The following is a 27,633-nucleotide window of genomic DNA, read 5'->3' on the forward strand; positions in this document are numbered from 1 at the left end:
TTCTTAGTCTCGTTGCCTGTCCTACGAATATACCTTGTTTGCAGTGTCTTGGATGATGGCTAGTGAAATCTAAGTATTGTTGTCGGTCAGTAGGCTTCCTGTAAAGTGTGGTTTTGAGCTTGCTATTTTCTAAATGGACAGTGGTGTCAAGGAAATTGACTTGCGTTTTCGAGGAGTTGAAGGTGAATTTAATGCTGGGGTGGAATGAATTGAAATGTGTGACGAATGCCTTCAGGGTCTCAGCCCCATGCTCCCATATCATGAAAATATCGTCTATGTACCGCAGGTATATGAGTGGTTTTTTTAGAAATGAATTTAGAAGTTTAGATTCTAGTAGCCCCATAAAAATGTTCGCGTAGGTGGGTGCGAAGGGAGTGCCCATGCTTGTTCCAAATACTTGAAGGTAGTAAGAAGAATTGAATTCAAAGTAGTTGAGTGTTAGTACCAATTCAAGTAGCGTGAGGTACACTTCAGTTTCGTGCGGGTGAGGACTTTGAGTTAGAATTTTTAAGAGTGCGTCGATACCTTCATTAATGGGAATATTTGTGTACAAAGCGGCGACGTCAAGTGTGACAAGTATGCTATCTGCTGGGATAATGGAAGCGTCATTCAGAGACTCTATTATGCGGAGAAAGTGCGGTGTATCCTCGACAAAGGAAGGGAGGTGGGTGGGAATATCTGCAAGATAGTTGTTCAGGAAAATTGATAAGTTCTCTGTGGGCGTGTTATTGTTTGAAACGATAGGTCTGCCGGGGATATCTGCGGTAAACAAGTCTTCTGCGGAAACCTTATGGATTTTGGGAAGTAGGTAAAAGCGTCCTGCCTGTTTGTTTAGCGGATTTAAGAAGTGGTAATCGGACTGCGTGATTAGTTCTCTTGATAGTAAGTTTGCCAGTTTGTTCAGAATCAATTTGCAGAACTCTGAAGTGGGATCTGAATCTAATTTCCTATAATGACAAGGGTTGTTAAGTTGCCTAAAAGCTTCTTTTTTGTATTTTTCGGCTGGCAGGATAACTACGCTACCTCCTTTGTCTGCAGGTTTAATGACTATATCGGTTCTAGAAGCTAAGTGGTTCAGAGTAGCCTGTTCCGTTGGGGTAACGTTTCTGCGTTTTCGAGCTTGCTTTGTTTGGTCTATAATTTCTTTCGAGACAGATTTAATGTACAAGTCTAATTCGGGACTCTGCTGCGCTTCCGGCGTCCACGTGCTTTCGGCTTTGAGAGGGATGGGATTAAGGCTGGTTACTGCAGTAGGGTGAGCACGTGTTGACCACGTGTTACAGGAAAGAGCTAGGTTAGTAATTGGGGTGTTTGCTTTTTCGGCAAAGAATTCCTTAATTCGCAATCTTCGCGCAAATTCTGTGAGGTCTCTGTGAAGTTCATACTCGTTAAAATTATTGTTAGTTGGACAAAATGTAAGCTTGTCGTCCAAGTTAGCTCAATTGGTAGAGCGACTGCTCCGGTGAAGCGATGGTGCCAGGTTCGAACCCCGGACCAAGACGAATTTTTCTTTAATTGCGTAGTTTCTGAGAAAGCTGTATAGCTTTCTTTTGCCTTTGTAGCCTTATGGCTGCACTTGGGTGGATGTCAATGAATAATTACTCCCTTATTATAGATTTTCGTCGTCAAAAACCATCACGAAGTACACCAAATCACTGTTTTGATGATCAAGGGTGGCGGAAAAGTTCTTCCAAGGCGCGAAAAAACAGTTTTTCAAGCACAATCTCTCGACAACCGCCCAATGGAGCGTGGCCATCTTGGTCTCTATGAGAGAGAGAGAGAGACGACTTTATTCACATCACACGGACATGGGCCTTGGGGTAGGGGCTCAACAAGGGGGAGGGTCTCCCCCTTGCCGGCCCTCCTGCGCCGTGACCGCAGAGAAGGTCTTGGAGTAAGCCTCCCCCGACAGGTGTAGGGCGATCTTTTGTACATCCGCATTTGGGCTGCGGATGTAGGGCTCCCAGGCAACTTGATCAAGGGGATCAGTCTGTTTATCTCCCGGAGATTCGGGGCATTGCCAGATTAGATGATTTTGACTCAGAGGTACGTTGCAGAGATTGCAAGCCTCCGGGTCGCCTGTAAGCTCATTATGCAGAGCAACATAAAGAAAGAAGCGATCGGCCTGAATTTCTCGCCAGGCTCTACATTCTGAGGGTGTTAGGGAGCTATCTGGTGATGGATAGATCCTTCGGTCTAGTGTGGGAGTCTCAGAGAGCTCCTTGTAGGTAATGAGGGGGTCTTTGTCTCCGGGTAGCGGGGTCTCTACGGCCGCTCGGGTGTATACATCTCGAGCGAGGCGATGCGCAGCCTCATTGCCTGGTAGACCCTCATGAGCTGGAACCCAGATGACTGAAACCTCCTGGTTTAGCGGGTGCTTCCTCAGTACACTGGCCGCCTGCCTGGAAATTAGGCCTTTGCCGAAGTTCCTAACAGTTGCCTTATTGTCTGAGAGAATAGTTTTGTCTCTGGTACCTGTACATGCTAGCGCTATCGCAGCCTCTTAAGCTATTAAAGCGTTACGCATATTAATGGATCCAATTAACTTCTGGGAGTGGTTCCCATCTACCACTGCTATGACTATGACTACTATGAAAAACCCCTTCTAACCCGCAGGCAGTATCGCAATAGGCTAAATCCTGAGGAGGGTCTTTCATTAGTTTACTTAGAATAAATTTTGTTTTATGCCCCCTTCGTTCCTTGTCATGGATCGGGAGCATATTCTTAGGAATCGGTACAATTTTGAATAGTTTCCGCGTTTCAAGCTCCAGGGATTCAGCGACATAGGGTGGTTCTCTTGACGGAAGCCGTAGTTCTTGTATTATTTTTCGGCCCACTACAGTGGAGTTGAGCCGCCAGATCTGCGCCTCCCTGACTGCTTTGGCAATCTCTTCCCAGGTATTATGCATTCCCATAGCTAGAAGCTTCTCTGTCGAGGAGTTGGGGGGGATGCCTAAAGCCCTTTTGAATGACGTTCTGATCATTATGTCTAACTTCTCCGCTTCGCCAGGATTGAGATTGAGAAAGGGAGTGGCATAAGCCATCCTGCTGATTATGAAGGCACAAACCAGCCTTATTAGGCAGTGTTCTCTGAGGCCTTTGTTCCTGAGGGAGATTTGCCTTAATATTCCTGTTACCTGGTCGATATACGTCTGAAGCTTTTTAAGGATAGTGGTGTTTTCCCCATTCTGCTGTAGGAAATACCCCAGAATCCTAATGGTGTGCTGACTCTTGGTACCTTACTCCCCCCCACGTATACCTCCACTGGTTTATGTTGGTGCGGTAGGCGGGATTCTCGGGTTAGTTGTGCTTTGGTGCACACTGAGAACAGTTCAGATTTCTGAGGAGAGCAAGATAGTCCTCTATCTAGGGCGTAGTTCTCAACTATTGACGCTGCTTCTTTCAGTCTGTGCGAAATATCGGCGCTGGAGCCTCCTTCAGTGCAAACTGTGATGTCGTCTGCTTAGATGCTATGTTTGATGCCTTCTATTGTATTCAGCTGGGACGAGAGATCGTTCATTGCAAAATTGAAAAGTACCGGGGAGAGGACAGATCCCCGGGGTGTCCCTCTGCCCCCGGTACTGATGGGCTCGGATCTGAGTCCGACGAAGCTAACTTCAGTTTTCCTGCAGATGTGGAAATCTTTGACATAGTTGAAGCACTTGCTTCGTACTCCATCCGAGTTGAGGCCTTCGAGAACCACTCTGTGCTCAACATTATCAAAAGCCTTAGTGAGATCAAATCCCAGGATGGCTCTATATGATGTGCCATCCTCGGGAGCGCCCAGGATGTCGTGCTTTAATCTGAGCATGGCACTTAATCCCGGCCTGTACCCTACCATCTCCACTGGCCAGAGTTCTTTGGTTTTCATATGTCGAGATTCTGAGTTGGGTCACTTTTTCCATGAGCTTTCCCAGACAAGAGGTGAGAGATATGGGCCTCATGTTGGATAGTTCAAGTTTCTTGCCCGGTTTAGGAATAAGGATGAATTTGGAGATTTTCCACTCCTCTCGGATTTCAGCCCCTTCCCAAATTTTATTCATTAGTTCACAAATGAAGTGTAAGGAGTCATCGTCCATATTTTTAAGCATGGTGTTTGTGATACTATCTGGTCCTGGAGCAGATCTCTTTTTTGAGATACTGCAGGGCCGCCCTAATTTCTGCCATTTCAATTGGAGCATCTATGGCCTTATTCTCGGGCCCAGTATAGGTAGGTAGAGGGGGGCCAGAATCCTGACAAGTATATGTTGTCCTGATTGTATCCAGCAGCTCGTTCCCCCTTTGAACTTATGCTTGATCTTAATCTGGTCTAGTCCGGTTCGTTTCTTGGTGTGATTGGAATCCATGAGTAGCGGAGGATAGCCCAGGTCTTGGGAAGGCTCATGTTGAAGCTCATTTCATCACACACCTCGGCCCAGCTCCATTCGGACAGATTGGCTGCGTACCGCTCAATTTCCTTATTGAGCTTAGCAATCCCCCTTCTGAGATTTCTGTTCCATTTTTGAGTTTTCCATCTGCCCTCCAATTCCCTCTTTGATTTAATGAGATGTAAGAGGTGGTTGTCTAATTTTTGGACTTGGAGGTTGCTTGTTCTTCCGTGGCCTCCTTTATATGCTGATTAAATTCTTTTTGTCACTCAGTCAGAGAAGGCCAAGACTTATTACCCGCAGCCTCCCTGATGGACCTAAATTTATCCCAATCTATTATTTTGACTCGTAACACGGAGTCCCGAAAATTTAACCTGAGCCGAATTTCTATGACCATATGGTCGCTGCCGTAGTTTTTTCCCGTGTTGCACCATTCAACTGGGCCGCATCTGTAAGATCCGGCGCGTTCCTCCGCCTTCAAACTGCCCGCTTCAGCGGTCTCCTCCGAGCGGAAGCGAACGCGTAAGCAAGACCTGATGATAAGAAGATAGAGCTATCATACCAACAAAAGCAAAAGTTGCCAAGGTCGCGCGAAAATTTCGGATTGGAGGTGCTCGCCATGTGACAGCAGCGCGCGCTGCGCGATTGGTCTCCTTGGCAGGTGCGTCGTCTTCTCCGGGCAGGGCTGGCCCCCTCTGGCTCAGCTGATACATAAATGTTTTCCTGTTTTCCACCACCACCACCTCGCCGTGCCCGTGGTGTCCGTCATTTCCGCAGAGATCCTCGGCTCGCCGTGCATGTCTCTTGCAAAGAGCTTAGTTTCGAATACGGATTATGTGGCTGCCATGTTCGTCAGTACTTGCGGAACATGGCTTCGCAAATGGCTTTCACATGGGTCGGCGGCCTCTGAAGTACTAGATGGCCCGTGCCTATGGCACCCGTAAGCGACAGTCGCCAATGGTGAAGTCTGCTTCAAGTACTCCTGTTGTGCAGCACACTGACGAAGTTACGCGTGCGCAGGCGAGTACTTCGTGCGCGGCTACGAGTGTTGGTGGCGCCGCTGCCAAGCACGTCACACGCGGATGAAACATCGTGTGCGAGCACGGGCGGCACTTCTGAACTTTCCTCTCCGCGCTCTGCATCGGTGGAAGCATCAAAGTGATTAAGGCACCGCGCATGTCGCGGGTTCTCGTCTCGGCACTTCATACGACGGCACCATGCCGTCCACGAGCACCGGGCGCACCATTCAGGCGTACCTGGAGCCGCGTTTTGTGTACAAGTCATGGCCCTAAACGCGCTTCTCAAGAATGCCAAGTGCCAGCAGTGCACCCAACCAGGACTTACGGTTCAGCTGGGAACAAGCTTGGTTTGGGTTGGCAGCACAATTGGAGCAAACATATGCGCTTTCTGCGGCACCGTCGCAAAGGAGTGGTCATCGCTGCGGAAAGTAGAATTTTCGACGTGAACTTGAGGGCTACACAAGCTGTAAATAGCATTGGCAAAGGGGCAACAGCTCTGAACGATTTCTGGTCGGTAATGAGTGTGTCTCACAGAGGGTTACACCATAAGACATTTCAGAAACATCTGAATTCCGATCGGCCAGTGAGAGAGCTGTTGCCAATATTTTTTTTCTGGTACTGCGGCAGCTGGGCGCATTGTTTATAATGAGATGGACCCTACCTTTAATAATAATATAAGAGTTGTCTATGATGGGATGTGGTTGACATGTGGCCACACGTCTCACATAGGTGTTAATTGGTACTGTCATCGAGTTCTACAGGGGTCTGGTGCTTGAATGTGTCATACTCTCAAATGTCACGGATGATGCACGGTGGGCCCCAAAGAAGGAAATGATGGTTATCGTGACTGGAAAGCATGCCACGTCTGCCAAAAAAACACGGATTTTAAATCTGGCAGAGTGGAAGTTGAAGCTGCCTTACTCCTATGTGGAAGGTCCTTTCAGAAGCATGGTTTGCAATACACAAACATTGTTTGTTATGGGGACAGTAGAAACTTCTTGGCACTCTGCAAAGATGAGACATCCCCTTTATCCCCTTCACAAAAAAGGATTGTGTGAACCATGTCAAGAAAAGGATCGGCACAGCCCTGCGTGCTCTTGTCACAAAAAGCAAAGAGGGTCGGCCTATTGGTGGAAAAGGTGGCCTCACTCAGGATTTAATTAAGAAGTTGGCCAATCACTATGGCAAGGCCCTGCACGATCACGACAATGTTGAGAGACTCGGAAAGCTGTGATGGCAACTTTTTACCACATAACATCCACCAATGAAGTCCCACATCACGAACTTTGCCCCCAAGGACCGCAGAGTTGGTGCCAACACCAGGCTGCAGAAGCAGAGGGCAAACCTCTGCCCTCCCATAAGTACCATCTTGCAAGGCATGTCTCAGATGCATTGCTGCCTGTTTACCAGCGGCTTTTTGATGTCCAGCTCCTCAGCCGTTGTCTTGGGAAAAAAAACCCAAAATGCTGCTGAAAGCCTGCATTCAGTCATTTGGTCGCTGCTGCCAAAAGAGAAAAATGCATCTTTGATTGCAACAGAGACGGCTGTCAATGAGGCAGTTTGCAAGTACAATGCAGGGACCCGCCGTGCTTACACAGAATACTGTGCTACACTTGGGCTGCAAACTGGCCAACACACTCTTCGCAGAGCAGCGGAAAAGGACGTCTTGCGGAAAAGAAAGGCAGCAAAAGCACTTCGATCTCGAGACAAGGCATCCAAGAAGCCCTGTGCTGAAAAGGACATGAAAGGCTATCACCCCAGTGCCTTTTGGTGAATGAAATAAAAGGTGCAACTTTGGATAGCCATTTCCTCAAAACTTCTTTTCTTGAAAGAAGATTGCATTCTTCGAAAACGATGAACGACCAAGCGACCACGGCTCTGCAAGCGTTGTGATGTGCGTCACTTGATTTGCTGACACCACTAGTTGGTGGCACGGTGGTAGCAGTCACGTATGACGGCACATGGCAAGAACGAGGGCATAAAAGCCACAATGGAGTGGGCACCGTGGTCTCTGGACACAGGACATGCGTTGATTTTGGTGCTGTCAAATTATTGTCATGGGTGTAGCCGACACAAGGAGCTGCCCAGCGAGGAAGAAATCTGGCAGGCTTTCCATGGCCCCGTATGTGAAAAAAGCGTTGACTGTTCCTCGCATGCCATGTAAGCAGAGGCAGCATGTAGGATATGGCAGCGAACTCTTTCCTATGAGACGCCCCTCCGCTTCACTAAGTTTCTAAGTGATGGAGACAGCAAAGCATACACTGCCCTATGCAACATGCACAAGGTTATGGTCCCCTAAACATTGAAAAGGAGGACTGTACAAACCGTGTTGCCAAACGTCTACGAAGTGCCCTCTGCCAGCTGAAAACACCACTACCACGAGGGGCGAGGCTGAAGGAGTCTGCTGCGATAAAGTTACAGACTTACTACCAGATGGCTGTAACTAGTAATCGAGGCAGCATTCTAAAGATGTATTCTGCCATACGGGCAAGTTATTGCCACTCTTGCTCCAGTGATGGGGCTAGCAGCCATAAGTTTTGCCCTGAGGGACCCGAGTCATGGTGCAAACACAGGCGAGCTGAAGCCCTCAGCCAACCAGCACCCAAGCACACACCTCTCCTCACAAAAGCCCAGGGAAAGGCAGTGCTGCCGATATACAGGCGGCTGACAGATGAGATACTCTTGGCCCGCTGCATCCAAGGCAAGACACACAACGCGGCAGAATCCCTAAACAGCAGTATCTGGCTGCTGTGCCCGAAAACTAAGTTCGCATCACGGACGGTTGTCGAGATGGAGTGCTGTGGTTCAATGAAGGCACGCAAGTTTGGAGCGTGTGCTAGAGGAGCTTGGTGTGCTCTCAAGTGACCAGCTTCTATTGCTCACCAGCTCTCGAAATGAGAGGCAGATCAAAAAGATGTCCGCCCGCCAGACTGCTGAGGCACGAGCCAACCGTCGCAGTATGGCCAAAAGGGCTCGTGTTGCAGACTCAAGCCTCAAAGATAGTGATGGCCTTACGTACAGTACCGGCCAGTTCTAGTGGTGTTGAACATTTGCAGGACAGGCCATTTCCCATCTTGGGAAAGTTTCATGCGCATTCAGTTCTGTTTCAGTAAATATACACGTTTCAAACTGTAAGGGATCGGTAGCGTTCGCGGGGGTCATTGGAACGGCTGGGGGCACTCAAAGCGGAGCGTCTCCTTTCTTGGAACGCGGCCGCTCGCGAACGCGCCGGGAAGTACGGGTGTCCACCCGTCCCGCGGAACCGATTCGCCCACGTTCTGGCACGAATGTGTATTTGTGTTTGTTTTTATTTTTATTTTGTGATGGAGAGAACGTTCCACTCCGCACATGCTGGCACGACCGTGCGTTTGTTTTTCTGGAAAGGGTGTTACCCTACGGTAGTTGGAGGGCTGACCATGCTCTCGATTAGCCAGTGATATGAAGAATGTAGAATGATTGGGTGCTACGGAATGTGGGCCGGGCCTTTAGGGCTTTAAAACTGGGCCCCGGAGCCAGAAGCGGGGTTCTGCGCTAAGGTCAGGTGCTATGCATCTTCGGCTACGCCGAGTAGGGGCCTCCCCTAGTATTAGCCAGTTCCAACCTGTTTGTTGTTTGTCTCTTTGCCGTTGTATCAAACTTGTATATTCTGTAAATATTTGTATATAAATCTTCAGTTATTCCCTTTATCCCTGCGTCTCAAATCATCTTGAGACCGTCTCTGACGGGGCACCTCTGGTGCGAAGAAATAAGCTTCAGTCTTCGAGTTACCAACCGTCTCTGGCGGGGCACCCCTGGTGCGAGGAAGATAAAGAACTTGTGAAACTTTACTCAAACCTTCAGTTGCAGTTTTCTCTTTTTGCATTTTTTGGAAATTTTCAGTTTGTTTGTTTTTTTTAATGAATTTAAGCGCACAAGAACACGCACACAAGAAGAGGAAACACACAGGACAGCGCCTGTCCTATGTGTTTCCTCCTCTTGTGTGCGTGTTCCTGTGCGCTTAAATTCATTTAAAAGAAAGCTATGCACCATCTAGCCCAAACAGAAGTTTTGTTTCAAAGTTTGTGCACAAATTTTTCCACACTTCTATAAGAGTTATTGCAACGAAACTTGGCACACTTGTTCTTTGGAACATACTACACATCGTCATCTATTTGTAATCACAATATACTTGAGACATCATTACGGTAATTAGATCTAATTAGAAGCATAGAGATTAGAAGCTGTAACTTTGCCATTTTATTTTCAATACCAGCTGCTACCAAAAGAAAATTCTGGCTAGTTTTCAGTGCTCTAAAGTTATTACAGAGTAGAATAAGGTAACTTGCAATGTTCGTTTGAAAAAATATATAAAAAAGTGTGCACAAAAATCCCATTGTTTTCCACTTTTCAGGGATACTGAACAAGAACTATTAAAGCTATAGAAAAACTAATTAGAGTTTTGAAAAGAGCAGAAAAACTTTATAGGCACAGAAAATTTCATTGCTTTAAACCACTTATTAAAAAAAAATTGTCTTCGTGGGGTGGGCCAACAAGGTCGCCAGTAGTCGCGGACTAGCGGCCACCTAACACGGCCCTCCGATCACCAAGCTCTTCTTGACGAAATGAATGTTTTTCAATCCAATGTCTACAACTAGCATCTCCCCTTATGTAATATCCCAGACAGTATCTTTGAGGGCATAATAAATGATGATGATGATGATACATTCTGATCTAAGGAGCAGGAACATACAATAGATCTAAGGAGGTACTGAACAAATCAAGTTAGATGCCAGATTTTAAGACTCTCTATACCAAATAAGAAAGTGGTTTGAAAGCAAAGCATTTGACGACCGTAACTGGCCCTAAAAGATGGAACATATCAGGTGTCGCTGCTTCGTGTTGTGTAATATTTCTTGGTTGCAGGTTAGCCAACTGATCAAAAAAGGAATTGTGATTTTTTTTGGCTTCTTTCGTAACAATGATTTAGCAATGCAATGTAGAGTTCCCGTAACTGGTGTTATTTTCTACGATGAAAAGAGAGGTTGGGTATGGGCATAAAACTGGACATTCGCAATAATGTGGACGGCTTTTTTCTGTAATCAGTGTGTGTTTAAAGATGATGTCGTGCCTCACAGCAAGTGAGATTAGGAAAGGTTAGACAGAAGTAAGAGCATTGTAAAGTAGAAGTTTGATATTAAGTGGCAATAGAAAATGTACCTTGCATAGCATATCTGTGCATTTGGCAGGATTCTAAATAAGGGTATGAATATGCAAATCCTCTGACATATTACATTGGAATACCATATCAAGACACTTCACTGAGGAGGTTGTATCAATCTGTGTTGAACCAATTGTAAGACTGGGAGGCTGAGTAGATGGTCTAGTGGTTTATTTCATATCTAAAAAAAATTACTTTAGTTTTGTTTGCATTAATTTTCTATGGGGATGCGGTACTCCACGAGACTATATTATGTAACATTTCATTCGTCTTCAATGTTAATTTAAGGCTGTTAATTCCATGTTAATAGTGAAGATGCAGCTTGAATTCCAATCAAGCAGTATGCTCTCCTTCCTTCCAAAACAAAACAAAAAAAATCTTGGTTAAAGTGTGAGAGAATTTACTCGCTTATGTTCTATATGTTTATCCACTCCCCCCCCCCCCCCCCCCCCCCCAATATTCTTTCACTCCTTTGTTTACCAGCCTGTACTTAACAATGTCACAGTCTAGTTGCAGCATATGGGAGTGAATAAAATGTGTGCATACAGAGAGAAAGTTCTTTTTCAAGTAACAGCGCAAAAGCACAGACGGGACACAGAGAACGAGAACACACAACGAGTGATGAGAACACACGAGCGCTGGAGCAGCGCTGTTGTGTGTTCTCGTTCTATGTGTCCCGTCTGTGCTTTTGCGCTGTTCTAGACAGTTCTTGTAGCGCTGAACCTTGATGGCCTTACTGCTACATGACGCAACAACACTATGTGCAGCAATTTTCATTGCAGCTTGCAAGTACTGTGAAATGAAACGTGTGTTACCCCCGCTTGATGAAAACTAGCGAGAGGAGAACACAGAGGATGGACAGGATGTCACAGACAAGTGCTTGTCCTGCGTTGACCTGTCCATGCTTTGTGTTCCCCTCGCGCATTTTTTTATCGTGAATGTGCACAAACTCACCTAACTTTCGGTTTCGCTTAACACTCGTGTAACACTTTCGCTGAAGAATCCTGCGTCCACCAGAAAGATTTTTTATGCTCACTGCACTTTAGCGACTAAGCATTCTGTATTTCCGGTAGTCCAAACAGGGAGACGCGATATGCATGTCTTTAGAGAGGACGGCTGATGAACACAATGTGGTTTGTATGGGCATCTTGCCAGCTATAGGTGCCTGTGTGGCCAGCGTGCTTTGTTTGCTGTTGGTACGCTTTTTTTTTTTTTTCGAAAATTGCTTCCGAATGCAACCCAAATGACAGCTGTTCGAGTACCGTCTGCATACAAAATAGGCTAGCCTATAGAATTTCGTCCTTCTCAGAGCCCTTTCTTTGCTTGGTGATGACCAGCAAGCAAGCGTGTTTCAGGTGTTTGAACCAACATGTCAGCAGGCACAATGCAGGCAGACACCGTGCGACTGAGAGTTGGGTGTCAGAAGTTTCTACAGGGAATACATGGGGAAAACAAAAAATTTACAGTGCCGTTTGGGGCAGGTTAGCCTAAGTGTAGCAATTTGGCTGATTGATATAAAATTGAGGCAATGCAAGTTTGGAGGCTATAAATACATGGCTGCAACTGTTTGGAGTTTGAAACATCCAATCATCCAAGTGTCAGACACAGTGGACTCCCTTCAAGACAAAGTTCATATAAACAGAAGTGCCCCAAAATGATATGTGAGCATGCTGGGTGTGTCCAAATGTACTATACAACATGGAAACAGTGAATAAAATGGCCCTTCAGCTACAGGATAATAGTGAAGCATTTAATGCACCATGGACAGCTGAAGAGTACATAACAGCTGTACCCAACCGGTGCTTACCTATGGGGCAGAAACTTGACAATGCAGCAAGCTACGGAAAGAAAAATGACAGGTGTAATGTTAAGAGACCGGAAGCATGTCGAGTGGCATGCCTTCACTGCACCGGCAAGAAAGCTTTCCAAGAAACTGGGCTTCTGTAAGGCAGCTTCTCCGCATTTTGGCACGAAGGTTGTGGGAATGCACTTTCTTGCGAGGAAGCGTTTTAATATTTTCTTTCCTTGACAATGTTGCACAAATGCCCCACGAGCACCGTTTTGCGCAGTCGCCATGGTTCGCGGTCACTGGGAAAATTTGTCTTAAGCAAAGCACGCACAAAACAGTTCGTCTTAAGTGGATTTTTTTTACACTGACTTATGTGGGAAACCAAACAAATGGTTTCACATTGTTTATCTTATCTGGGAATTAGTCTTAAGGGGGGAGGAGGGTCTTAAAACTGACCTTTTTATTTATGGCTCGAATCTCATGAAATTTTGCATACAGAAGCGTTTTTCTCTTCTGATTCCAACAATTAGTCATAATTGAGCTGGTGGTCTTAGATCAAAAGTTATCTTGAATTCTAGAGTGTAATTAGGTAATTTCTTACGCAGCTTAATGAACTTTCTCATTGCATTTTGTTGCCTTTAATTACATGAATTGATAGCTAGCGAATTCCCTCTCCGATGACATTCGTACTTTTTTGTTCAGGCCACGTGTAAATAGCAATTACAATTAGCTTAACGAGTTGCAGTGTCAAGTACTACAACCTTTTACTCTAGACATAGTATATTACGGTGACATCCCTTTAGAAAAAAACGAAGAATGTCCCCGGGTATGGGAACTCTCTGGCTATCAATTCATGTATATAAAACCAACAAAATGCAGTGAGAAAGTTCATTAAAGCTGTGTAAGAAATTATTTATTTTTTTTTATTCATTTTTAATTACCTAATTACATTCTAGACTTTGTAAGACTTCAAACCACCAGCTCAATTATGATTACATATTTGGTATCAGAAGAGAAAAACACATCTGTGTGCAAAATTTCATGAGATTCGAACCATAAATAAAAAAGTTAGTTTTAAGACCCTCATCCCCCCTTAACTGATTAACCGAGTTTGTCTTAACATGAGTCTACTATATTTAAAAATTAAATTATTATTTAACTGATCAATACTGGATTAGAAATAAGACGTTGACACAGCACTACAAAATATACGAAACAAAAGGAAGGCCAAAGGGGGTCTTGCATTCCTGACAGACAGATTTGTGTTGTCATGCTGTTTTCGGTCTATACAGGTGACTGCATCCAACTTTGGCACTGAGCTAAGAAATCTTAACTACCAACTGGTGAATGTATTAGGTGGGTTGAGACTGGCCCTGCGCACAGAGCTAACTAAGTGCAGCAATGAGCAGCAGCATTTTATAGCAAAGTTTTATTAAATAACCCAAAACACTCCCTCCCCCACCCCACTTCTTTCTGTACAACTAGCTGCCCATTGGTCAGGAACTGGTGGCAAAGAGGAAGGCATAGTCATCGGCAGTCAGGCGTCGCCGCCCGACGACAGACTCTGCCAGCTGCTGCTTGTGCTTCTGCAGTTCCAGGATGCGCTCCTCAATGGTGCCAGCACAGATGAGCCTGGGTGCAAACATCGGAGAGTTCAGACTAGACAGCAGCTCCTACACACTGCAGTTGCACGCCCTTATAGGGACACTAGGGACAAATCGAAGTTGTTCTCTATTGCTTGAGGGGATGTTTGTAGCGCGACAAAAACAGACAAGGGACAGAAGACAAACGAGACAAGCGCTCTATTGACAGAATATTGCATGCTAACGCTAGAGGCACTACTCCCACTAAAAATGGGGCTTTTACAAGCTACAAAAAGACAAAAATGAACGTATTAATGCCGCTGGCAACCTTCACCGCTCCTTTTGCAGCTGTGGATCTCTGAGGTTCGGCCACATTGCCATCCACCTCAGTTCGGTGATCACTAAGTACTTTTCATTATTGATATCGCGAGTTTAAATAGAGTGGCAGGAATAAAATGTCTCACTTTATAAACCCAACTGCGTTAGCAATAACTGCTGCTGAACAAGCATCAGCACATCCACAAAGAGCCAAACAATCCACTTTTACAAAGAACAAAAACTAGATGGAGCTTTCCTCAGCGCCCCTTTATACTTCTCTCACACTGGCTCTTTCAAAGGGCGTCGAGTCTAGGGCGTTTGAGATTCTCAATCATTATCGAACTCGAAGGACCTATGCCACTGCTACGCGGCAAACTCTAGCGCCTTCGAGACATTCTATCATGTCATGCCAAGGTGTGGCACCATCGTCGCCGCCGAGAATCTTGCAGGCGTGCTAGCAATCAACCAACGATTTTAACCTGAAATTGTTTAAAAGCAAACTTTTTATTCATTACAGTAATATTAATCACTCTTGAAATAAACTTTCTGTCTTGGACAAGCTTTAGTAGCATTCATGCACTTCTGAGGAAGCTGGTGTCGGTTGGATTTGTATGGCTGCTGCCAACAATGGTGTTACGCTTGCTGCAGTGTTTTGTCGCCTGGCATGTTTATTTTCTACATAATATGCTGTCCAGGCAGTCGACATGCTCGGCCTGTAAATTTGATTTGTTGGGGTTTAACATCCCAAAGCGACTCAGGCTATGAGGAACGGTGTAGTGGAGGGCTCCAGAAATTTAGACCACCTGGGGTTCGTGCACTGACATCGCACAGCACACGGGCCTCTAGAATTCTGCCTCCATCGAAATTCAGTCGCCGCGGCTGGGATCGAACCCGCATCTTTTGGGCCAGCAGCCGAGCGCCATAACCACTGAGCCACTGCGGCGTAGTCGGCCTGTAAATTATGATCGAATTAAGGTCTACTACTACTACTACTACTACTACTACTACTACTACTACTACTACTACTACTACTACTACTACTACTACTGCTAATAAGTTGCATATTTTGATATTCCGCATTTTTCAACGATGACACTGCTACGAGTGTTCTGCATTCCAGAGTGCATGCAGCCACTTCTCGAAGGCCATGCTGCTCCGTTGACATGATAGACTATTGACTCAATGGCCATCAGAGCTGCCTGTGCAGTAGCATTTAATTGGCCTTTGAGTCGACAGACTATGGTTCGAGGGCCCTGGAGATGACCATGTGGTGGCCCATCCACTGCCACGTGACCCGACATCACTGGTTTTGCCTTGTCCGCAGATAGCAGCAGCCCACATGCTCGACACACAGTGGACTGTGTTGTCCACCGCATGTGCAGAATGTGCGCTGCTGCTATCCGCGGACAAGGCAGAATCACTGACGTCACGTCACGCAGGCGGCGCTTCATCCATGGACAGAACTCGCGATTTCGTCCGTTGTGTGGACAGGACTGCTAAGGTAACAGGTGTGACTCAGTGTCATTAGCTCTGCCCCTGTGCACTTGGGGGGCACAGCTTGGGCTCACCTGTTGATGACGACCGTCTTAGTCTGGCCCACACGGTGAATGCGGTCAAAAGCCTGCGCTTCCAGGGCAGGGTTCCTAAAGGAATGGTAACAATGTCACAGTGAGAAAGTCACACCACTCGGGAACACCGGGTAAACCAGTGCTGAGCTCACAATTTTGCTTGGATGGTATTTGGTTGAGCATATGGAAGGCAAGAAATCGTTCTGGCATGAGAACATGTAAATTGTCCGTTTTAGCTGTGAAATGGTGCAAACACCAACTCGGTTTTCAACTAAGAGAGAGGATGTAAAACATCCTCCCATTGCCTTACAGCCTCAATCAATACAGCCTCGCCTGTTGGTGCCGTGTTCATTTTGGACTTCAGATCAGACGTGCCCCAAATGACAATCAGTATTTTCTTAATTCTACACCATGTCAAACAATTTTCTGAACATAAAGTAGCAGAAGTATTTTGAGAGCCACCATTCAGCATCGCTCAACAAGGTTGTCAAGTTTTCACAAAATTCCAGTCCTGGATCAACACAAATCTGCCCAAGGCTAATCAAGCTTATTTTTGTAAGAGTGCAGCTAGTATGCATGTGACGCGTTTAGCTCACTGATATGAACGTATGTTCCAAGACTAGTGACATGGCACGCCTATCAGAGTCTATGAACTGGTCCCAGTGGTTGACGTGGTAGAAGCAAGGCTGTGCAACTTGGCAGCCCAATACTACAGCGCCATTAACCTACTCTCGGTGAAGTAGAGGAAGAAGAAGGGGTAACCAGCGTTGTACACAAAACTGCAGAGTGAGACCAACCGGACAAACCATGGAAAATTCGCCCTTTGGCTGGCCCCCTCTTTGTCCTCATGCGGCAGAAACATTGTTGTCATCCACTAGCTTCCAATTTTGGCTTTCCTGATCACAAGGACCCACATCTCTACCACAACCAAACTGCCTGACACACAGCTTCGCTCCGCTGCGCAAACTTTTATACACTATACACACGGTTTCAGACAAATGAGCTGAGCATTCAGCAGAAGCAGTAAGCTAGTGTAGAAGTACAACCAATGAAGAAGTTGGCAGCCTATACTTAGCAAAGACCACGCACATAAAAGGACATCGACACAGAAAACAAACACTACATAAAGCACTGCATTTATCTCTGTTATCTGGTGGTTCCAGACCGAACTTCTGGAGGTGAAAGCCCCACCCACGTGTGTAATGTGTGGCAGCAAAATGAGATTATTGTTGGCAGACACTGCATATCTATGCCAAGATCACTTTTTGCTCATCCTGAAAACATTCGTTCCGAACACTACATACCCAAAAATATGCTAGCACAACAAAGCTTCATGTGTGATTTTGGCCCTTTCCAGATACATTGAGAACATCACAGGACCACATGGGCAGGCCACCTGCTCCAGGCCGTCGGCAGAGAATGACTTAGAGCTTGCGCAAATGTCATGCTTTGGCCATGGCACAACACACAACTTCAACAGATGTGGCTGTCACACCTACAATTTTCATTCCCCTGCTGTTCTGTCCTATCCATTCTACATGCCATCTCACACCTAGCGCCCTCCTGCGTTTATTCTCACAACTGCAAGGTATACTAGCGCCTTCTGGTAGCACTGCTCACAACTAGGTTTGTCGTAGCAGAAAAGTTTGCCGCCACACACTCCCAGCATGTTAGCCTCACAGCTGTGCACAAGGTGTGCTCAGAGGCCAAGCATGCCTGGCTCACAGGCAAACCATTAGAGGTGTGCGAATATAGTTTCTCAAAGCCGAATCAAATATGAATAGAAAGTTTTTATAAATACTTGTGCAAGTAGCGAATATTCATACCACGCAATTAATCGCGCAAAAGAGCAAAGTGCGAGGAGAGCAGTGTGGTATGTTGCTTATAGCTGCAGCTGTCAAAAGATGCAACTCTGGTCTCCACTAGGGGCAGGCAACATGAGGTTTCTACATTAACTTCGCGACCACCGTGCTGTACGTACAGGCAAAATTACCTTCCTCTACTGCTGACGACAGTGAGTAAATAGAGCCACACTTCAGTAGATGAGAGGGGCGAGAGCTATGTGTGAGCCATGGCCTCCAAGACTGGGAATCAATGCAAGGTTTGCTAAACTTGCCCGAGCCCTGCCGCATCGCCCAATCTTGGAGGACACGCATGAGCATTATGAATGCCGCCAAATGAATGGAACACACCGCTGCGCTAAACCATCCGTCCTGTGCAGAACGATCGTGGCAGCAAGCTGTGAGGCATCAGAGTAGGTGCTGCTTTTAAAACAGCTGGCAAAGAAAATTTTGGCGTGCCTTATTTGAACACTGTGCCAATTATTCGAAGAATAATTGAAAGCTTGCAAACATATTCAATTCAAATAAATTTGGACATGCACTATTTAATTGAATTGGAGGGCATTTAGTTTACTATTTGGAAGTTTAGAATATTCACACACCCCTACAAATCATGCCTTTCAGTCCAACGAAACGGAGGAAACCCACCAGTGAACGTCCAGCACAAACATGTGGTTGCCACCGACCAGGTTGAGGCCCACACCTCCGGCCTCCAGCGAGAGCAGCATCACCTGCACAGGCACAAGACTGGCACTATAGCTGGTGGGTACCAACAGTCGCACTTTTGACAACTCTCTTTCACCCCATAATGGGCTTTTTTATGCAAAAGCCATACCAAAACAGTATTTTTTTCTATCAGAAAATGGTAACATCATTTATATAAAGCACAAAAAAAAACACCATAAAGAATTTTTTCCTTCAATACAGTACTCTTCACATGGTACAGTCCAGTGCAATTTGAAGGTTACCCGCGTGAAGGTTATCCAGTATAAACCGCGTGAGAGCAGTTTAATCTGAGGAGGTTAAGCTTTGAAGTGATCACCTTCAAATCACGTTGGAGTGTACGTTTCTGTTCTTTGAAAATGAGGGCATAACAACAGAACAGAAAGAAAGGGATTCTGTGGAGAAATGACTAACACCTTTATGCACTATGAACGAACACTCAAATCCTCCTACTCATAGTTTCTCTCGAGTGTGCCAGTGCTCAAAGCAGGGAACAGCACAAGCTTTCTGAACGAACCTGACGGTCGCCTGGATTTCATTCATTGTAACAGAAGTTTGTAGTAAGTGGACTTTTCATATTACAGCCAAAAATGCAAAGGAAGAGAGAAGTGGTGTTTATTGCTTCGATAACTGAAGGTTGCATGTCTGCTTTTTCAAAGCAAACCCTAACGAGGCTCTTCCCTAGCTCTTCAGCATGGTCTGTGTGCCTCACCGGAAGCCTGCTGACAACGAGCTGCTTTAAGGTTGTGATATAATTAATAATCTCATACAAAGTGTCAACGGCAACCAGAGGTAGGTCGGCCTTCTCTGTCATCGTCTTGATCAGATTCTTGGTAGTAGCAGGAGCTCGTATTTCACGTAAAATCAGTGCATCGCTCATGATGTCATCTTAGCAGAGTGCTAGATATGGCTGGCTGTCACTATCTTGTATGATGTTTCTGCAGCAAAGGCCGCACCTGCTGACAGAATTCCTGAAAAGCACGTGCGCAGTTTCCACCTGGATTTGCCCTAAGCCAGCATTCGTGTTCTTCTGGCTCTGATGGTGCTCTTTCCATGCATTACAGCTGGGGTTACTTTCTGATAATCGCTTACAACACCATAGCTGGAAGTTGGCAAGTATAAAACTCATTAACACAACCTACACCAATGTGTGGCCACATGTGTGCCATCATTAACAATTGTGACTTTGTTTGGGCAGGATGGCTGCATCTTGCTGTACACCTCCTTGACTGCAGTTGCAGCACCCGTGAACAGCCTTTGCACCAGGTTGAATGTCTTTTTCGGATGTCCCTGATAGGCCTTATGATGCAGCCACAATAAGAGCCAATCATTGTAGCCCGGAGGCAATTCAAGGCAGTGGGCCCTTTTCTGATGATCTTGACAGCTTGCACTGATCTGAAATTCACCTCAGAAGCCTTTCTTTCTCTCTTTTGTTGTGATGACCAATGCGAGTCAATTGGGCCACAAGAAGAACAGGAAACACCAATTTCACTGCTGGGCCTAATTTGGGCAAAGTGCATGCTCTATCAGTGCATTGAGTGTACCAGCGTGCAGTAATACAAACTGATCATCTAGTGGGGCTGATTCTTCCTGTGTCTGCTGCGCGAAAGGGAAATTGTGCTCCATCGCAGCCACCATTCGAAGTGAATCAAACAGGGCCTTTGAAGCTGCCAGGTTAAAACTGTTTGCCTGCACTGGAACTGTGCCACGATGCTGCAGCTACTTGACGGCAGTGGGTCTCCGGGTTTGCTGCCGAGCATTTACTCTGAGCGCAGGTCAGCCTCCGATGGCACATCGGCGTGACCATCACTGGGTGCGCCTGCCAGTACATGCTGCTCTGCTGCTAAGCCCATTAGGAAATGATACAGTCGGGGACAAAAGTCTCCGGACTACGTGTTCCTCAAACGAAGCTTATAACTCTACTATCAGACAGCGGCTGGAGACCGCACTTATGGAGATGAAAGAACAAAAATTTAACTTTTACCTCCACAAGTGTGGTCTCCGGCCGCCGACTAATAGCAGAGCTATCGGCTTCGTTAGAGGAACATGTGGTCTGGAGACTTTTGTCCCCGACTGTACATACTGAGGTTAAGAAAAGCATAAGAGCAATCGGTATTCCTCATTCATAATCGCAACGCAAAAAATTTTTAAGCTAGCTTCGTTAACAACGAAGACATCAGCAATTAAAAATGATGCTCCTCCTCGCTCCCCTCAACTCATACATGGCAACGCGTCAGAAAAAAAAATAAAGAAAACAGGCCAGGACGTCTCTAACATCCCATCCCATCCATTCGCCCACGCTACCTGAGTGCGCCCAATGACGTTAGTGGGCTCACCCAGACTGCTCACTGACGTCATCGGGGCAGGGAATGTGTGGTGAGATGTTGCCCTGATCGGTTGCTAGTTAGTACGAGCAGCAATTTTTAAGAATTGCTTGTAAATTACAGGGTCCACGCAGAGGTTTTAAATTTGACTCGAACACCCACAAAGACCACCTCTACAGATCTGCTGTAGTAGAATACGGCCATTGAAATCATTTCAGGGTCCCTTTAAGCCTATAAAGTGGATTTCCTCCAAGAGAAAAGTTTTTAAAGTGTAATCTGCAGCCACTGAACTGAGAACTACCATATTTGACTGGCTGCTATTTATGTGCGCCACCTAGCATTCCACTTAGTTAAAATTTTCGGATGCTACAGTGGTTCAAAAAGATGACAGAAGCCCTGAAGTGAGTAAACAATTTCAACACACTCACCTCTAGAGCATGACAAGCCATGACAGCAGCAAATCCAGAGGAAAACAAAACACAGCATATGGCAACACACCAACCACAGAGCATACTGTTGATAGGAGATTACACATGACAATGGCAATACAATCCACATTCACAGTGCCATGCGCTTAGGGTTTATTTATTGCCCCCTGTAAATGGATAACATGACTACTGTCAACATAACAAGACTAATTACTAGACTGTCCTGTCACATAATTGGTGGTGACACAACACACCAAATCCAACACACGTGGCTCTCATGCCAACCATTTTTTTACCTCTGCCGTACCGTCTTATTGGTCCTTTGTCACGCAGTCTTGCACCTAGTGCCCTCCTGTGTTAACTCTGGCAACTACAAGGCACACTAATGCCCTCCCATGGCACTTCCTGCAACTAGGCCTGTTTTAGCGGATGCCTTAGCCACCACACACACACACTTCGCATCCTGATGGCAATAATTTCAGGGTTGATAAGCCTGCTCCTCTGGTAAGCCTCATCCTGTGACGAGTGTGGGATCCAGAAGAGCTGTTAGCACCGACCACCTTGGCCAAGTGCCGCAAAGGGCCCTCCTCCAGACCAGGAGAGAGCAGAGGACAGCTGCCGTGTTGGCTCAGGTGTCTGAGCTCACCCTGGGTCCCCCCTGGTCACGGCTGTTGAAGTTGGCCACGTGGGTGGCCCTCTGCTGCCCTGGGACGCTGCCCTGGATGGTGACGCAGGGGATGCCCCGCTTCTCCAGCTGCTGGCGCACCAGCGACAGCAACGACGTCCACCGAGACACCACCACGCTGAAAGCGCCATCAACCACACACAGCAGTATAAGTACGGAGAGTTGAGCTGGTTGGTGCATGGCAGGATCAAACAGTGCACACAGGACGAGGACACAGAGAAGAAGCGACAAGACATGAGCGCTGACTATCAACTGAATGATTTAGTGGAGTAACAAGTATATGTATAAAATAACAATCTGACAACCAAGTGCGCATGTTTCGCAGACAAGATCACTGTAGATAAGATCACTAAGATTCATCCCCGTGGAATCGCATATCTGGACAAAGCTGCCTGATGACAGTGATCTCATATGCGAAACATGTGCACTTGGTTGTCAGATTGTTATTTCATACATATACATGTTACTCCAATAAACCATTCAGTTGATAGTCAGCACTCGTGTCTTTTCGCTTCTTCTCTGTATTCTCATCCTGTGCACGCTGTTCAATCCTGACACAGCAGTATGCTACAGTTGATTTCAACTGGACCAATTTCAAGTGAACAGATTTCGACCGGACTGATTTCAATCCCCCTCCAGTGCACTTACAGGAACTTTAGCAATGTGCCTCCATAAATCTGTGGCTGCTACTGCCATCGCAGTCACCAAGCCACAACAGCAGGTCTTGAATGCTGCTCTGTCAGACTAACCGTAAGCTGATGCACAGTGCTGTTCGGTACAAAGGAGGATGCCTGAGCAGTATCTGCATGATTCCTCCCAAACTTTGTGCCAGACCATTGCTTGCTGGTGTTTAGAGTAAAAGTAGGCGTTTGTCTGAGCATCCAATTCAGAAGTGATGCGACACTGCCTCCCACATCACAGTGCACTGTATCGCTGTTCTGTCACCAAAAGCTAGAAATTATGATTACAAGAACCAGATTAAAGTAGATGGGCACATCATCGTTTCTACAGAACAGGCATGCTGATAAAGACAGACAAAACCATTTCTGCCAAGCAAGGAAACAGCGAGAACATGCGCTGCTCTGCTCTGCAACACACTTTTACACTTCAGTATGAAATATGACAAGAACCTGAGCCAGAAGGCTATCTAAAAACTTGTAGATTGCTTGTATTCAAAACAAGGTAGAGCCTATGTCATCAAAGGACTAGATCCTGCACGTTCAGAAGCGCTTAGCAGAGTACTGCTTGTAAAAACAAGTGGAAGAATAAAAATATGAAAATAACACTATACAGGCACAGTGTCACCACATTTGACAGCCTAATTTTTGCTATCCTTACTAGCAACGCTGGCCAGGATCGCACCACAGCCTATGCCTAAAGAGCAGTGCTTATTGTGAAAATTATGAGTCAGTTTTCTTCTTTTGTCAATGTCACGCTGCAGTTATGCAACATAGCTCTTTTATACTTCCTTCTGTGATGGCCCAATAACAACCTGTTACATTATGCCTTTATGCTTGACATTACAAGAGCTCTGGTTGGACAAACTTATCCCGCTTTTCTTTTTTTAATTGCCTTTTTGCAATGAACAACTGCAAAGAGACTGACGAGGCTAAGCCAAGTGTAAGCACTCACTCAGACAGTAACTACAGAAGACCTGGCTGCAGCCCTTTCAAGCCTACTGCCGACAAACCTTGGTGTAGTTTAGCTACCCCACTTGTCAGGTCCTCTTCTCATTTCTGCATGGGGTAGAAACAGTGGGCCATCCGGACAGCTTCTCACAGGATGTGCAGTTTTGTGCTCATTTAGAGACGAGCACGTGAATTAAAGCACAGTACCGGAGGATGCCACAACCTAATTCCCTGCTGTGGCTATCACAGTACTACTGCAGAATCCCACTTCAATGAAATTCACAAGACCCACGAAAAATTTCGTTAATGTGGAAGCATCGCCGTCACGATATATTGGGCCAGAACATTGACAGACTGGACTGGATACTAGTTCATGAACGTTTCTTTTCCAAAAATCTGCCAGCTTCGGTGTTTCACCATTTCTGAAATCGGCGCCGTGGCACATGTTCCTGGTGCTCCGGAAGTCTCAAAAATGGACGTGTTCGAGTAATAAACGCACCCGCTACATTTGCTGTCAAAACTAATACTTTTTCCACATGCATTTTAAAAGCGTCCCAGCTATTGTGCTGCGAAAACCCATACTAAGAACGTGCTGCCTGGGGGCATTTCAGCACGGACTGAGAGCGCGTGCACCCGTGTCACTGCACGTTGAAATTGATTCTTTAGGCGACATGCCAAAAATGTGGTTGCTCTGATTCTTTGAAGACGTTTCGCGACAAGAGGTACAAACAAACTGGTAGAGTATAATTCTGTTTAGTTTACGCCTAGCACCGCCGTCAGCCACACTGCCTGTAGTACTAGGTCAGTGCTGGGGTGCACTAGACGGGAAAAAGATAAAACGTTGTCATGACACTCGCCTACGGTGCAAAAGCGAAACTAGAATGTACCCAAGCTGGTGGCAGGCTTCTTGCAGTGATGTGCCGCCCATCGGCACACCGGGCGACAGCAGATCATTGCGCTCAGCTTGCGCAGTGTCGCTAGGCCTAACGTGCTCCACAATGAAGCTTTGGCAGAAGCACTTTGGAACTAGCCTAAGCACCAACACCACCGCTCATCGTTCACCTTTTGTCTTGGTTGTTGGACTTTTCCTGGACCTTGACCAGCATGTCAAGCAGGGCCCTGATCTGCACAGAGCAGGAGGGAGAAGAGGATGTTACGTTCACGGGGGCCAACAGGATGAACATATGTATAAAGAGAAAGAATAAGAGAATAACGGTGAGACAGCAGTACAAGTGCGCAAGAATGAAGAAACCAGGGATAAAAATCTGTAGTCAGCCTCAGGGGTGTAGTCACTGACAGAGTTCTAGGTCGAGACATCAGCTGAGCATTATGCAAGAAAGGCAATGCCATAGTGCATAATACACGCAACCTTTACAGCGCTGCGAGATACTTGAAATTTTTGCAAGCTTCATAGAGTGCACGGCAGTCCACATAATGTAACACAAAGCATAAAGATAGGGGTGTGCGAATATCAAAATTCTTAAATACGAATCAAACATGAATGTAAAGAAAAAATGCCTTTGAACATCGAATTTGTTTTCAACATGAAAAAAATTTCAGAAAGCGAGAACAGACAAACGTATTCAATAATTTCAAAATAATGTATGGTCTTTGCAGCTGAAATATGGGAAAAAAAATGCACAGAGAAATGTATACAGCTCGATTTAGGCAACATAATGGCATGCAACCTGTACTGCGGTCATGCAAAATGAATCACAAAAGAAATCCACGAACTGGCATGTAACTGGCAACTAACAAAATAGCATGACTAGCAGTCAAAACAAACCATATTAATTTGGACTTCAAGGGACAGGAAAAAATCCCCAAAATATACGAAGGCCTACAGTCGGACCGGACCCCCTTTCAACCAATGGCGTGTCGGCCGATTCTCATGAACCTGCTAGTGTCACAATGCAAGGAGCGGTGGACAATGCAGGGAGGGAACTATCCCCTTTCATCTCCCAGTCCCTGAATTGTCATGCTTCACTTATTTATTTGTTTCGACATACTGCAGGCCAATGCTTTAGCCCTATCAGGAGGGGAGGGGTAAGCACACAACAAAAAGAACATATATAACGCGAGAAAGAACACATGGGAAACATCACACTTCTGAAAAAAAAAGAAACAAAAATTGCTCGGCAGCAAAAGCCAACAATAGATCTCGTGTATGATAGGAATGAGACTTTCATGATGAAAAACTCTTTTGCAAGGAAAACAGGATACATGAAGCATGCAAAATATGGCTTCCTAGTTCTTTCACAAAATCACTACTTTTAAATATGTTATGTGGTAAAGAATTCTATTCTGTGATTGTATGGAACTATATTTAAATGTGTTACTGCGAGCGAAAATTGGGGCTAAAGATTGATCTTGTTTATGCCGTGTTGTCCTTGCACTAGGATTTTTAACAGATTCTGGGATGGTCAGCTTAATCTTTCCGGAAAGACTGTAATAAAGATATGTAAGACGGCTAGCCCTCCTCCGGGCTGCTAACGTAGGTGTATTATTGTGCTTCATTAAATTAGAAGGGGAATCTGATAAAATGCTAGCAGGGTCATGAGAATTGACCGATGCCATCGGCTGGAAGGGGGTCCTTTGACAGGGAAAAGCCGCTTACGGTAATTCTTGAGTTGTATCCGACTATAGACCAGATTTTTTTACCCTCGCATGCAGGCTGCGGACGCGCGCCTACTCTCTACGCCAGTCGCCATCTGTCGGCGCGCGCGGCCCGAGGGACTGCGGGTCGCGCCGGCGCCGCGCATAGAACGCATGTTTACGTGTTCGCTTCTGCCGTTTTGTGCTCCATCAGCTAACGTATGAGGGTGTGTGCTGTGCGTCACTACTCACATTTGTCCTCTTCCAGACAGTGCTGCGGTTATCTTGTGCGCAGTTACTCGTTAACATGACATCCAAGGGTAGTCGACCAGGTAGTGTACCGACTGGAAACCGGCACTTCGAAGCAGATTTCTGCGCTGTCGTGTCGTTTGTTGTCGCCTTTTATGTGCGATATCATCTATGATAATTTTATGCATCAGAATATAGATCTATTGATTTGACTCAGTGGAATAGTAACTGGATAGGCGAGCTGCAGACTGAAGGTTGTCCCGACGGAGCGCGTGTTTTCGATCACTAGTACGTGTTCGGCATCCTTGCGCTGAGCTTGCTCTTGTTCCCATTAAACACATTTCATGCACAGGATTGTAAGCACGACCGCTACCGAATCCAGCTGCTTTTTCCGCACACGTCAGAGGTATCTGGGGGGTAAAGGTTTATCTATAGTATCTTTCTGCTGTTGGTATCTACCTTAGCTTGGTTTGGTTTATTAAGGTTTTACGTTCCAAAGCGACTCAGGCTATGAGGGACGCCGTAGTGAAGGGCTCCGGAAATTTCGACCACCTGGGGTTCTTTAACGTGCACTGACATCGCACAGTACACGGGCCTCTAGAATTTCGCCTCCTTCGAAATTCGGCCGCCGCGGCCGGGATCGAACCCGCGTCTTTTGGGCCAGAGCAGAGAGCCGTAACCACTGAGCCACCGCAGCGGTGCGGTATCTACATTATTCATAGGAAAATATGCGCGATTTCATTACATTTTCCACACTTAGCTAAACGCCTACGCAACGCTCTCACACGCGGCGAGAGCTCCTGAATAACATAACGCGACTTCGGACCTCAGAATTAGTGAAAGCTGGATTAGCTGCTCATATCTATTCAAGCTTTTATAAATTAAGCGAAAGTACGTTTTTATGCACAAGGTTGCATAAACCATGACAAAATTTGTTTTCTGTTGGCGCTGCGACTCAGTTGAGCTCACAGCGGTAATTTGTTGATAAACTGGCGCGGCGACAAGAAAGCCGTTTGTGGAAGTGGGGAGGGCTTTATGGCCGGCAGGAAGGAATAAGAGTGCATGGGAATTGGAACTGCATACTAGCCGCACACCTAATTCTTGATATTGAATAAAAAGTTTCTTTGCGGTGGAGCACCAAGACGGAATTCGATATAAGCACGAGCGCGTTCTAAGCGCCGGCAGAATTAACCTGAATGTCAAACTAAATGTCATTAAAACGCGTCAATGTTATCGCTTTGATAACGTAAATACTTCCTGCAACACAGCCACGCAGCGGAAGTATGCTCGACAATGTTTTTTTAGCGCCCGAAGCGCGG

At 46.0% G+C, this 27,633-nt stretch overlaps 1 protein-coding gene and 2 pseudogenes across 1 annotated transcript in view; 2 read left to right on the top strand and 1 right to left on the bottom strand.

Moving 5' to 3' along the window:
• The first annotated feature begins 1,808 nt into the window (after nucleotides 1-1,808).
• On the top strand, nucleotides 1,809-7,249 carry LOC149344157 (uncharacterized; annotated as a pseudogene).
• A 295-nt stretch (nucleotides 7,250-7,544) lies between these two features.
• On the top strand, nucleotides 7,545-9,119 carry LOC149344158 (uncharacterized; annotated as a pseudogene).
• A 4,718-nt stretch (nucleotides 9,120-13,837) lies between these two features.
• LOC149344159 (transcription termination factor 2-like) overlaps nucleotides 13,838-27,633 on the bottom strand; it is a 50,705-nt gene continuing 36,909 nt past the window's right edge. Inside the window, 5 exon segments of the mRNA XM_089546180.1 lie at nucleotides 13,838-14,004; nucleotides 15,842-15,916; nucleotides 18,331-18,413; nucleotides 21,804-21,960; nucleotides 24,533-24,594. Coding sequence (XP_089402306.1) covers nucleotides 13,869-14,004; nucleotides 15,842-15,916; nucleotides 18,331-18,413; nucleotides 21,804-21,960; nucleotides 24,533-24,594 — 513 coding nt within the window. The 3' untranslated portion in view covers nucleotides 13,838-13,868.

The sequence above is a fragment of the Amblyomma mixtum genome, chromosome 5 (genome assembly GCF_055824585.1).
Source record: "Amblyomma mixtum isolate Tamu chromosome 5, ASM5582458v1, whole genome shotgun sequence".
Classification (NCBI taxonomy): domain Eukaryota; kingdom Metazoa; phylum Arthropoda; class Arachnida; order Ixodida; family Ixodidae; genus Amblyomma; species Amblyomma mixtum.